Source organism: Glycine soja, chromosome 1 (genome assembly GCF_004193775.1).
Source record: "Glycine soja cultivar W05 chromosome 1, ASM419377v2, whole genome shotgun sequence".
In the NCBI taxonomy this organism is placed as follows: domain Eukaryota; kingdom Viridiplantae; phylum Streptophyta; class Magnoliopsida; order Fabales; family Fabaceae; genus Glycine; species Glycine soja.
The window spans coordinates 3,825,398-3,838,011 of NC_041002.1; the positions used below are offsets into that span (position 1 = coordinate 3,825,398).

Below are 12,614 nucleotides of genomic sequence, written 5' to 3' on the forward strand. Positions count from 1 at the left end.
TTCATGTATGATAAAAAAAAAAAAAACAAATTTAGTAGTTACAACTCTTGAATTGTAAAAGTCAACTGGCCATGCTACTATATAACATAGCCCATTTAAACCAATTATGTTGAAGGCAGAAGCAACTAAAGAATTATATAGCTTCAATCATCTGATCGAGGGCATTGCTAGTATGGCTTCAGGAGTCAAATTCTCATTCTTCATAGCTCTTTTCATTGTTTTGGTTGCAGTTGGAGCTGCTCACGAGGGGCATGATCACATGGCTCCAGCAGAACCACCTTCTAATCATGCAAGCAGCCTCAAAAACCATGCAGTGGTTGGTGGACTCTTTCCCCTTCTGCTTACACTTCTCATTGCCAGAGAGAGGCTTTGAAAACTCTCAGTTTGCCTTAACAGTTCCTTGTTTTGTTTGTGCTTGTTAACTTTATTATTGATATATGCCATTTACACTTTTGTCTTATTATATTCTTCTTGTATGTTGGTTGGATTTTTGTATTAATAAGCTGTGTTCTGCCGGATGTTATAATACACACGCAGTATTTTTCATTGTTCACGTGAGAATCTACTTGTGATTATGCATGAGTTTTCATGTACTTAATAATCGGAAGACATACACAAATGTTAAACTATTTAACGGTGCTTGTTTACAAAGTCAAATTCCACTTATAGCGACGAGCTTCTCAGATTAAATATAATTATTTTTCCTCTTATTTGTATCTTGCACACTTGGCAAAATTGGGGCATGCTAAAAGCCTTAGATGTTTTTCATTGTGGCATAAGGGGGAATTGTTCTTTGTACCGGTGGCAGTGTGGCACCACTTAGTGATTGATGGTTTTGTCCCTAAACTTGTGGCAGTGCACCACTTTGTTATATGAAACTTGAACCCTGGCTTCTTTTAGTGTTTGGTGAGGCAAAATGAGTAAACTTTTCACATGTTGACCATTTTTTTAATAAGAATACAATTGAGGCAACTTAGCAATGGTGGGTTCTTGTTTTGGAAAGAATAAGACAAGAAAATTGGGATTTTGATGCCTTTTTGTGTAGATTTAGAGAATGTGAGAGCCATCGTGCGTCGTCACTTAATCCCCGACTCTCTTTTTTTTTACAAGTTGCTCAATAATTTACATAAATGAAGTTTTATTCATTTTACTTTACTTTTTTATTTTATTATTTTGTAAGTTTTTATTGATAAATATATTCAAATTCAGTCTTACTCTAAATCCAAAAGTTTGAGCCAAAAAATAAAACTGTCCTTTAATATCCTTACTATTACAGAAATTATTAAATGAGGGCATAGTTCAATATCTTTCAATCTTTCTACTAATCATTCTACTTCCTTTGCATAATATTGAATCCTTTTTATATCTTCAAGACATTAAATACATTTATTTTTAATTTAATATTTTTTTATATAAAAGGAGAGGAGGAATTGTACAACGATTTATTAGAACAGTGTTAAGTTACTTAACTGAGCTTTTGGTAGGTCCTACACACCACACATGTATGATGCTAGCTTAAGAACTTTTACTATTTTTTTTCAAGGCGATGAGTTGCTTAAATGGATCCAATTGAAATTATTTGTTATTAAGAAAATGCTAAGCAACATTATTTAAATAAGCAATTTTATCAAAATAAGCATGGACAACTCATTTGCTTCAATAATAAAACCAGTTAAACACAATTGCTTAACTCAAACAAACTAATTTTGAAAAGCATTACTCAAGTGAAGTTGCTCTTAGAGGATATAACATTACTCATTTGTTGTAAAACATTGATAATTTTGAAAGAAAAAAACATAAATAAATATGAAATATTTTACACTTATCTCAATAAATATATTTTTATTTAAAGTTCTTGAACGAGTGCCTTAAAACACTAGTTATTATTTACCTATTTTATAATGGACTAAACATATGTTTGTGCCATGGAATGCATTTTAACATCCCATCCATTTTTGGCAATTGCTTCTTGTATCCTTTTTTTAATTCTTGCACCTACAAAAAGACTCAAACAAACAACAATATCCCTTCACCCAACCACCCAACACCATCGCATCCCACCTCCACCCAACCACTCAACACCACGGCTACAGGTAAACACTGAGGTGTGGTGTTGAGTGGTTGGGTAGTTAAATATTTTGGTCTGTTTGGAGGTGAGGAAGGTGTTGCTTCCATTTTGTTTAGGATATTTAACTCATTCTTGGCAATTGAATTCTACACCTACCTTATTGCATCTTGCTCCTTCCAATTTTTAAAAAACTCCAACCTACCCATTCTATCTCCTTTTGATCATTTGCTTCCCTTCTTTCTCTTCTTTCTTCCATAGTCAGGACAAGTCCAAACCTTTCCCTTTCCTATTCTTCTCCAACTCAAATGTTATTCTCGACTCAACTCAACTCTTCTTTCTAGAATTGGCATTTCTATTTTGAGCTTTGGATATGTTTTTAGAATCGGTGTTCCATAAGGATATAAATACTTTTACAGAATGACCCTTTTGAAAGGAAAAATCTTATGAAACACCTTTTTTATAAGCAAAAATAATACTTTTGGAACAACCATTTTAGAAGATACAAAATGCACTTTCCGGAAAGGGCATTCTGGATTGCAATTTTTGCTTCCAAAATGGTTCTTCTATAAGCTAAAATAGTATTTTCTAGAACAGTTTTTTTTTAAAAGATATAAAATACACTTCTAGAAAGGCTACTCCGTATTGCAGTTGTTGCTTTTGAAATGGATTTTCCATAAGCACAATAATAATTTTTGGAACCCCCTTTTTGGAATAAACAAAATATATTTCCAAAAAAGGTTGCTCTAGATTTATAAAAGTTGTTTTGAAATGACCTTTCTATAAACAAAAATGCTTCCAAAACAATCGAATATAAGCATTTTTTACTTATGAAAATACTATTTTGGAAGCATTTTTTGCTTACAAAAAGGTCATTCTAAAAGCTTTTTATAGTTAATTAAATTTGATAAATAGAGAAGGAGGAAGAAAAGAAAAGGAAAGAGGAGGATGAAGGAGTCACTTTCCTAAAGGAGGAAAGAGAATGAGGGGATACAAAAGGAAGAGTCATCGCAAGAAGGAGGGGTGTCGTCTCTGTAGGTGTGCCGTCAAAGGAGGGATGTTGTAGCAGGTTGAGCGAAGAGAGAAGGAAGGTGTTAGGATTGAGAGATGAAAAATAAAAATTTCTTTAAGAGTATTATTATATTTTTACTTAATAATGAAAGGTGCATAATACATATTGGGAGGCACGGGATTCTAGTCCTCTGGCTCTTCTGACCAGAGGCCACAATACATGTTTGGGCTTCACAATGGCCAGCAAATTATATATGATTGGGCTTCCATAGTATCAATCTCTTGCTAATGATGCAACGGTGTCTCGTTAATTATTTTATTCGGGCCATTATCTATAGTTTGTGTCCAAACATGATAGGGAAGATGTAATTAACTTGCAACGTTAAAATGTACACCAATTCATCAATCAATCATCATCACGATAAGCAATGCACAACGATTAAAACAAAGCACCCCTTTGTTGAATTCAATTCATAATTCATCGATTACATACTTTCCATTTTAAACAAGAAATAACAGGAGCCAAGTCCAAGACCACCTTTGTTCATAACCAACTGGCCGAAGCAGTGCACCACCCTCAACTGTTCACTATTTATATCCAAAAAAAACATAACAAATCTTCAAGTGCAATCAGCAAGAGCAAGAAGGGTACCTTAATTAGATATGGCTTCACCACTCAAGTTCACTGTGTTCTCAGCTTGTGTTTTGGTTTTGTGTGTGGTGGTTGCTGCTCAATATGATGGGCCTGGCAATGGCTCTGACATGCCCAAGGACATGCCTATGGGTCCTGCACCACATTCCAATGCTTCTCTTACTTGTCCTGCAATCATAACTATTCTCCTTCCCTTTATGCTTGCCTTTCTTGCTGCTAAGGAGAGAATTTAATTAACTACCTTCAATTGTAATAAAGATTGCCTTGGCTTCCTATTTTTTATGTTCTCGTTTTAGTGAGCACTACTTGTTGTGTCTATGTTGGTTGTACTAATGTGTTAAGTTTGTGTTGTGTACTTGAAGCTATACTCATGTAATAATACAAATCTTTATCTTGATAGCCACCGTGCTGTATCTATATCAATAATAACTTGGATTTGGTTAATTATAATTTTCATTCTTGTTTTATATGTATTGGTGGAAGGAGATTATTGATATAAAACAAGGGATAAATAGTTAACCAAATCCAAGTTATTATTGATATAAGATATAAGATGAGTTAAATAGTTAAAAAATAAAGAAATAAGATAAAGGTTGCAAGTTTGATCCATTCAATTAAGGAAACTAACATTTCACTAGATTAACATTTGTTAATGAAAAAAAAATAAGGAATTAAGTCCACATGATAAGCAAGTCAAACAGCCTAAAACTTAAATTTTGGAAGATGGGTGTGATAAGCATTTAAGCAAGTCACACTCGTCTCAAGCTCAAATTCTGTACAAGACAATGTTTAAAGGACTTCATGGTGGTAACAAGCCAACAATGTCCGAGAATCTAGTGTCTCTCAAGGACCAAAAGAACAGATTTCTCGTTTGAAGTCCGCAAAAATTCCAATTAGTCAATTGCTTATATATAGTTCGAGTGGATGGAAAAAATTAGAGACTCTTCCATGAGTTTAATTTTCATATATTTTTTGTTGTCAACCAATTAAAAATCAATATATATATATATATATATATATATATATATATATATATATATATATATATTCTTTTTTTACCCTGTACTTGTAATTATAAGTATGAAAGTTTCACTAATTTTATAAATAATTAATTTTTAAAAAAAATCTAATTGATTGCTCTTAATAGGGTCTCTTTTTAATTATATTTTTTTATTTATAAAACTCAAACCTTAGACCTTTTAAGGAATTTGATTTAGTTCTATTAAGACAAAAATACAGTTGATATTTTATATATAATTTTCAAAACAGTTGATATGAAAGTTAATAAATTTGATGAAAATCTTGGATAATAATATAAAAAGTTAATGTTTACATTTTCAATGTAATTCAATTAAATTCCCCTTCTATATTCAATGGAACAATTGTTTGTTTTTCAGTCTGCATACAGCATGTGTTAACACCAGCGAAATCCATTCAGTAATTTATAGTCATTTTCACCTTTGCATATGCCCCATATATTGCACAGCAAATAGGAAGGTGTGTATAACCGAAAGTAGAAGAATGCAGGGTCACACACACAAGACTCTACATTAATAACTGTCACCTCCCTCTGTAAAAAGTGAATTCTCTCTTTCACAGTCCACTGTTCCACAATAATAACAACTGTACCTGACCCTCCAATTCTTTAGATACTTCAACATTAACTTCACCATTAGGAGATATAAGATTGATTAGTTAGTCAAGAAAAAAAAAGTTACGAATTCTATTCCTCCTGTTAAGAAAAACTAATAAATTAATAATTAATATTTACTGATAAAAAAAAATCATTCATTTCTCATAGACTTGACTCGAGTCAGTCCCTGCACAAAAAATCATCTAGTATATATGCTTTTTTTTTTTCTCAATTGTTTTCTTTTTCTCATACCAAAATGGATTATCTATAAACCCTGCTTATCAAAGAACTCGTGAATCACAATGACAGTGTCTCAATTCATACTCATAGCAAAAAAGTTCTAACTCCAAAGTGTTCTCTGAGCAAGAAATGGTAGTTCTGGTTGGTGAACACTCCTTTGGGTTCTCTCACCGCAGATTTTTTAACCACACATGCTCTTCAACTGCAATTCAGCTACATATATCTCACTCTGAAGTTCACAACATGTATTATTATCGGAACTTGTAGAGAAAGCTAGGGTGCCGTTGGCCACAGACAGTGCCTTGTAGGTATTGTGTTATACAAATGTTGAGTTATATTGTATAATACAAACTTTTCTACAATACTTTATAATAGCATTGTTTTTCTCAGTACCTCCATCACATCATTATCTTATTCTACACTTCTTTCTCTTTTTACATTGTACATAAACTTTATAAACTAGTACAAGTACAATTTCTCAAAATTAAGTGTTTGCTTTCAACGTTAGCATCTCCTTTCATATTTGTTCATGCCAAGCATGTGTTTTGTTTTCAACGTGAGCATGTCCTTTCGTATTAGTTTTTAGTTTTGCAGGTCAAGTCGGACATGAGGTGAGGTAAGGCAATGCCATTCTTTTCTTCTTTTTTTATCATTGATTTGCAAAAATGACATTCTTTCAACAAGATTAATATTTTTTTAACAGATCACATATATTATTATCCATTTGAGACAATCTTATTACTCTTCCCACTTAAAAAATCTACAACATAATATATTTTTTTTTTTTTAGAGAAACAAGCTTATTACATTTCATTCATAATCAACTATAAACCAATACAGCCTGGAACATTAGAAAAACATAGAGAATGGAGTCACTTTTACAAGTGCACGATCAACTCTTTCATATATATATATATATGAATGACAACTTTTTTATCAATTAAAACCTTAGTTTTTACCAATATTTTTAGTTAATTTACACATTTATCATGAAAGTCAAAATAAAGAACTGATATGTATATTTATAGTGGAGTAGAAATTAAAAAACATACAATAAGAAATTGATAACTATTTTATCAGAAGGAAAATTATTATATTTCTTAGTTCTTCTATTAAAAAAAACCTTAAAGCTACGGAGAGAATATAAGAAAGGATTATGCAATACCTTGTATTATACCATTAATTTTTCAATACTTATAATTATAGTCATACATAGTAGTACTGCCTAACATAATTTATTTAAATAAAAAAATACAGCCAAGTTACATTACGTTTAACGGGCCCCTCTTTAAATTTGAAATTGAAACAACAAATGGCAACAATTAAGAAAAACCTTGCCAGCTAATGATCTGGCTCTTAGTATCGGGGACAGTAGTATTAAGTCTCTTTTTAGTTGTCGCTTCCAGTTTGGCTGCATCCTTTTTCAAGTTATTAAATACGGTGTCCAAATAACATAAACACCTTTTCTATTGTTGCACCCAGTTAGGTAATAGGTTGATTCTTCACCTCATTGGGTTATTATTAACAACCGCTCGATTGCAATAGGTTTTAAAATTAATCATTATGATAATGCATCATTATCAATACCGTAAAGCCAAGCTTAAACTTGAATGTCAGTTAGAATAACATCTCTCTACTTGGTTTTGTTGCAATTTTACAATGGTTTAAGGGAAGCATTGCTATTCACAATGTTAGCTGTAAATTGTCTTCTAGAGACATCATTAGATGTTTGCAATGCTGAGGTAAGAGGGGTCAATATTTAATTCAAGCTATCTTTTGGGTATTAAAATAATTAACGAGATCAAACCACCAAAGCTCCAGCTTGGCACTTGTCCACCAAGAATAACGACAATAAATAAATAAAATAATAAAATAAATAGGCCCAGCTGCCAATCATTGCACTAGCAAGTTATAATTTCAAGCAGAAGTCAAGGTTCTAAGAAAGAATCGAATGCTTCTTAAGCATACGAGATGAATCATTATGCGAATTTGTGATGGCAGGTACAAAACATAAAAGTAAAATAAAAGGCTAACGTGAGAGATACAAGGTTATAGGTTAAAAGGTATGCTGCAATAATTAGATTTAGCCCAACTTCAGCAATTAAAATTTAGAAAAATGAAAGTACCATTAAGCAAGAAATTACCTGACCCTACTATCCTCCAATACTTTGCCATTACTTGTAAACAAAAATTACAACCCGCGCAGAGTTAATCATGCTTCATCAATAAATCAAACAATTTACAAGTACGAATTCTGAAGATGAGCTACTTAGAGACAAATAAAAAAGGGGGGAAGGGATTATACATAAACAATGAGGACTTGTCATTTTTGGCATGCTTGAGTGACAGACATAAACGAAATCTTCCAACATCATTTGGTTGTTGTTGCTTTGGCAAAGCCTTCCTCTTAACTTGCACAAGTGCTAAACAATCAAAAGGGTGCTGATCAACTGGTAATAGTTTTACCGTGGAATTCAGAGTTGACAACCAAATGATAAAAAAATTCATTACTTATATCAATACATGAGTGACAGAAGAACTTCTTAATTCTCCAATTCTCACCTTAGCAAGCCTTTCTCTTATCAACTCTTAAGTGGAGGTTATACCATTTCTTCTTCTTTGGCCGTTCTCTTGTACTCCTCTTTTCCTTTGCTTGGCCATCTTCTTTTGCCTCCTTGGCAGAATTTTTACTTCTGCTCCTACTTGTAGTCCGTTTTAAAGGAGCACTGGTGTATGATGCCTGTATTTCATTTCTATTCTTCAGTAGCTCATCAATCTGCACAAGAATAAATAGCACAAATTCAGTGGCTTCCATTTGATGAATTTTTTAGGGGGGGGTTGCTTAGAAACCATTGTAATATAAGAACTCACTGCTTGCATTTCATGTGCATATCTGTTTGTCATATCTGAGAATTGTGCCAGAACCTACAAAGACCCAGCATGAGAACTGATGAAAAGTAATGTAATTATAGCCATACAAATGTTGTATCAAAGTGCACACCTCTCGATATTCTGCCTCAAACTTTGATATTTCTGCCCTTTTAGACAAAATTTGAGCTTCTATGTTTCTTAAATTTTCTTTTTCTTCACTAAAAGGTGCAGCACACAGGGCTTCTATTGTATAGTTTGCACTTTTGAAAAAGTTGTCACCTAGAAGAAATTTGGCAGTCAACTCCTATGAAGCATAATTACAGCATACAAACATAACAAGCAGCACTGGACAACTGGGCATAAGTGTAAGCATTTACCATAAACAGCAAATACATGGGTACCAGCCTTCAATTCTGTTAATTCACAGGGCTGAAACGCATCCAGCTTTCTGAAAAATGACGTATCTGGATCCTTAGCAGCAGCTATCTGTAGATAGAAATAATTCCACAACCAAATTTTCAAATGAAAATAGATAGACAATATTAAATTAAATACTATCCTTTTACAGTAGCTACTCACAGAGTTCATTGTTTGATCTAATCGATAAACAGGAAACCCAAGAAAATACATCCCAGCAGAGGTAACCTTCCCTGTTTTTGCACTGTCTTCCTACAACAACAATTAGTAATGTACTAATGTCATAGAATGTTCAAAAGTCAAAATATATATAAAAAAGTATGAATATGAAACAATTACCAGAGAGCCATTAACATCCAATGAATAAACATTACATCATAAATAATTAATTCCTCCGGGAAAAATAAATCATTACTTTCACACATATACAGGAGAAAAAGTATAATACCTGGAGTGCAAGACTTAAACCACTGTTGTCTTCCTGATCGAAATACAATAACTGTTGAGAGATAATCAAATATCAAACACCATACAAAAAAAAATCATTTATAAACCTGACAGATTAATGTTTTTTAAATATAAAAGTTATATGAAAATCAGCTAGAACAATAGTATAAACCCACACATCAATGTTTTACAATATACAAGGAAAAATAATATTTTTAAACTGTACAAACAGAGCACAAATTACACAGCCAAGGGATAGTTCATTATTTTGCAGTGAAGTAGGAAACAGAATTATTTTGCTAAGAGTTCAAGTTCAAAGTTCCTTAAGAACAAATCAGTGTAGTGAAATAGAATCCATTAGACCTTGCTAATTGAGTGCATCTTAGAATCTCAAGTAAACCTCAGCTTTCTAACATGCCTTAAATTAGAAACAACTTCAAAAACCAATTAGTCTTGTAGTTGCATAGAGAAAAAATTGAAATTCTCGGATAGCATTATGTATCAACGCCCAATTTTTCTTTAATTTTCTTAAAAGAACTATTGATGTGTCGAAAACATCCACTCCCAAAAAACTAATCTTACAAGAAATCAAATATTTTAAGAGAATTCCGTGAAGAAATCAGTGTCTATAAGGCATAAACAAAAATCTAAAAATCATCCAGTTGAGCATAACCAGTATGCATTATGCAATCTTTATTGAATGATCGATTTAAATTCTAACCTTGAACTTGCTTTTGTCTGGCGATTGTACTCGACAAACAAAACCAGCTTGTGCTTCCTCTTCTGTTATTGTAACTGAATAGAAGTGTGCACATTGCTTCTCAACCTGTAAGATGAAGGCACCAAAACAAAAATAAATACAAGAAAATTATGACTAAAAAGGGATCAACAAATTAAAAAAAATAAAGAAGAAGAAGAAGAAGCTCACCCTTTTAGCTATATTATGTCCCAATGGAAGTGGTCGAATGGTCACTAAACCATTGAGTGCCTCTTCCAAAACAGTTGCAGATACAGTTGTCTTAATTGGAACACCAAGTTTACTGTCACGCATGGAGAAAGTAAATGATGAAAGGGAAAAGGGAAGAATTAAAATAACACAAGGAAATATCTACTAATGTTCTAAGCATTCAACATAAGAAAAGGACTTGAAAGTGGAGAGCAAGTGAAGCACATTCAATCTTGCTACCTAAAAAGTGCTGCAAACATTGTATTGACAGCACCTAAACTTGAAAGATCTAACTCCAACTCTTGGTTGTCTGATTCAACAGCCTACACGCAAACAGGACATAGTTCATTATTGATGATCCCCGTATAGAGGTTCAAGATTGGGGACAAAATTGGAATCTTCAAAAAGCAATGACAAATGCAAATCAGAAGGATTGACAACCCTCCTAAAGTCTTAATGATTCTTAATAATAACAAATCTTATATCACCTCAAAGCCAGCTGAGTCGTACTGACGCCGTTTATCAGGATCTGACAGGATATTATAAGAGAAGGTAGCCTCTTTAAACATATCAGCTGCTTTAGGATCATTTGCATTCTTGTCCGGATGATATCTGAAATCAAATTGATTTAGCTAATTAATAAATTAATCAATCCTGTTCAGAACTTCAGATGAAAACAAAACAGCAAGAACAGTCAATTAGAGTAACCCGGTGCACCTGAAAGAGTACTAAATCATTCAAGTAAAACACCTTTAATACATTAAGTTTTACTGTAAGCTGTTATGTGCTTTGTATCAGATGCATGATGGCATGATCAGTGATTCAGAGGCTTCATTCCTACATTATTTTTGGAGGGTTATTTGGGCTTTATATAGATGAACAATTTGCAAGTATGAAAAAAAATGAAAAAACAAACAGGTGCCCAGGATAAAATCAAATCAAATGAATGTAAAATTGAATTTTTTTTCCAAAGTTCTAGTCTATGATGCTTAAGAGCCCTTTCTCTTTCCTTTCATCAGATCAAATAAAACGACCTTTGGTGCACCTTCTTCCACATACAATAGAATTACCACCAAGCAGATATCATTTAACACTTACAATTAAGTATAAGTAAACAATATCAAGCACTGACTACTTCTGTCAACGCCCAGCCACAACATGAAAGTTAAGAAGACTAATTTCTCCTATCATCTACACCACAATCCCTTGAATACAATAGATTATAGCATATATAATTTTGAGGGGTGAAAAGAAACATATAACTTATATGTTATATAATTATATATAACATTTTTCAAACACGGTAATCTCAATATTGAAAAAACTCAATCCAATATATGGCAGCAGAGACTCCACTACAATCTTTCCTTCTTCAACACCGCAAACTATAAAAAAAAAAATACAGAAAGCAACACGGCAAGAGGAGAATCGAAACGCACTTGAGCGCCATTTTGCGGTAGGCGGTTTTGATTTCCTGATCCGTGGAGTTGCGCGAGATGCCGAGGACCTCGTAGGGGTCCCGCCGGAGCGGCTTCTCGCCGCCGCCGCCATGCTTCTCCGATTTCGAGCGGTGCCCCGGCATCTTGCGCCGCCCTCAAATCAAACGACGCCGTGTAAGTGTGTTATCCTTCTATCCGCAAAACCCTAGAACTCGGACACAGAGAGAGAGAGAGAGAGAGAGAGAGAGAGAGGAGTATCAGGGAGAATGGAGATCGAAATGAATGGGTTGGGGAGGGAGTGATATCTTCCCGCGCGGGTGAGTCACGGGGAAGGAGAAAGAATGAAGGAGGAGCATTGAGAAGAAGGTGTGGCGGTGACGGTGAGATCCAGAAAGTGGACCATGGACCCTCCTCCAAGCTGGAGCTGAGCTTCGAGGGAGGAGAGAGAAACGAGAAGAGACAACAAAGAGGATCAGAAATTGAAATTGGAGGGGAAATTAAATTAAAAAAATATATATATATTAATTTAGCTTTTTCTTAAAATTCTTAAATTTGGATGTGAGTTTTGAAAACGAATGGCGTTGCTGGTAGCGGTCGACGTTTGACAACTCGGTTTCAACTGACATGGACTTCTGCAGCTGTGGATTTGGATTGGGTTGCCCAGAGATTCATTTCTGGCATTAATTAAATAAATTTTGTATGTAAAAAGCATTTAATAAGGTGGTGTTATTAAGTTCAAAAATTGATGCTGTCATAATTGGCCTTCTATTTTTACACACTGTCGTGACCTCTTTTCTTATCTTCATTTTCTTTAGCAAATAGAAATTTAAAAAGGTTGCTAATCTAATCCACTTTAATCTAAAATTTAAAAAGTTTTTGATTTAGGAATTAAT

The 12,614-nt window shown here is 33.4% G+C and overlaps 1 protein-coding gene across 3 annotated transcripts; it reads right to left on the bottom strand.

Moving 5' to 3' along the window:
* Positions 1–7,729: 7,729 nt before the first annotated feature.
* On the bottom strand, positions 7,730–12,225 carry LOC114410335 (chaperone protein dnaJ 16-like). 3 transcript variants are annotated; one of them, XM_028374259.1, is made up of 12 exons: positions 11,722–12,225; positions 10,771–10,894; positions 10,523–10,605; positions 10,265–10,376; positions 10,058–10,162; positions 9,338–9,388; positions 9,052–9,141; positions 8,850–8,958; positions 8,603–8,751; positions 8,473–8,526; positions 8,164–8,377; positions 7,730–8,024 (listed from the first exon to the last, which is right to left on the bottom strand). In XM_028374259.1, exons 1-11 carry the CDS (start codon positions 11,862–11,864, stop codon positions 8,165–8,167), a joined length of 1,233 nt encoding a protein of 410 aa, XP_028230060.1. In that variant the 5' UTR covers positions 11,865–12,225; the 3' UTR covers positions 7,730–8,024; position 8,164. The 3 variants fall into 3 exon arrangements, with proteins under 3 accessions (XP_028230060.1, XP_028230052.1, XP_028230069.1); XM_028374251.1 differs by having other exon boundaries at positions 7,730–8,051; XM_028374268.1 differs by lacking the exon at positions 11,722–12,225 and adding an exon at positions 11,000–11,097 and having other exon boundaries at positions 7,730–8,377.
* Between the last annotated feature and the right edge of the window lie 389 nt (positions 12,226–12,614).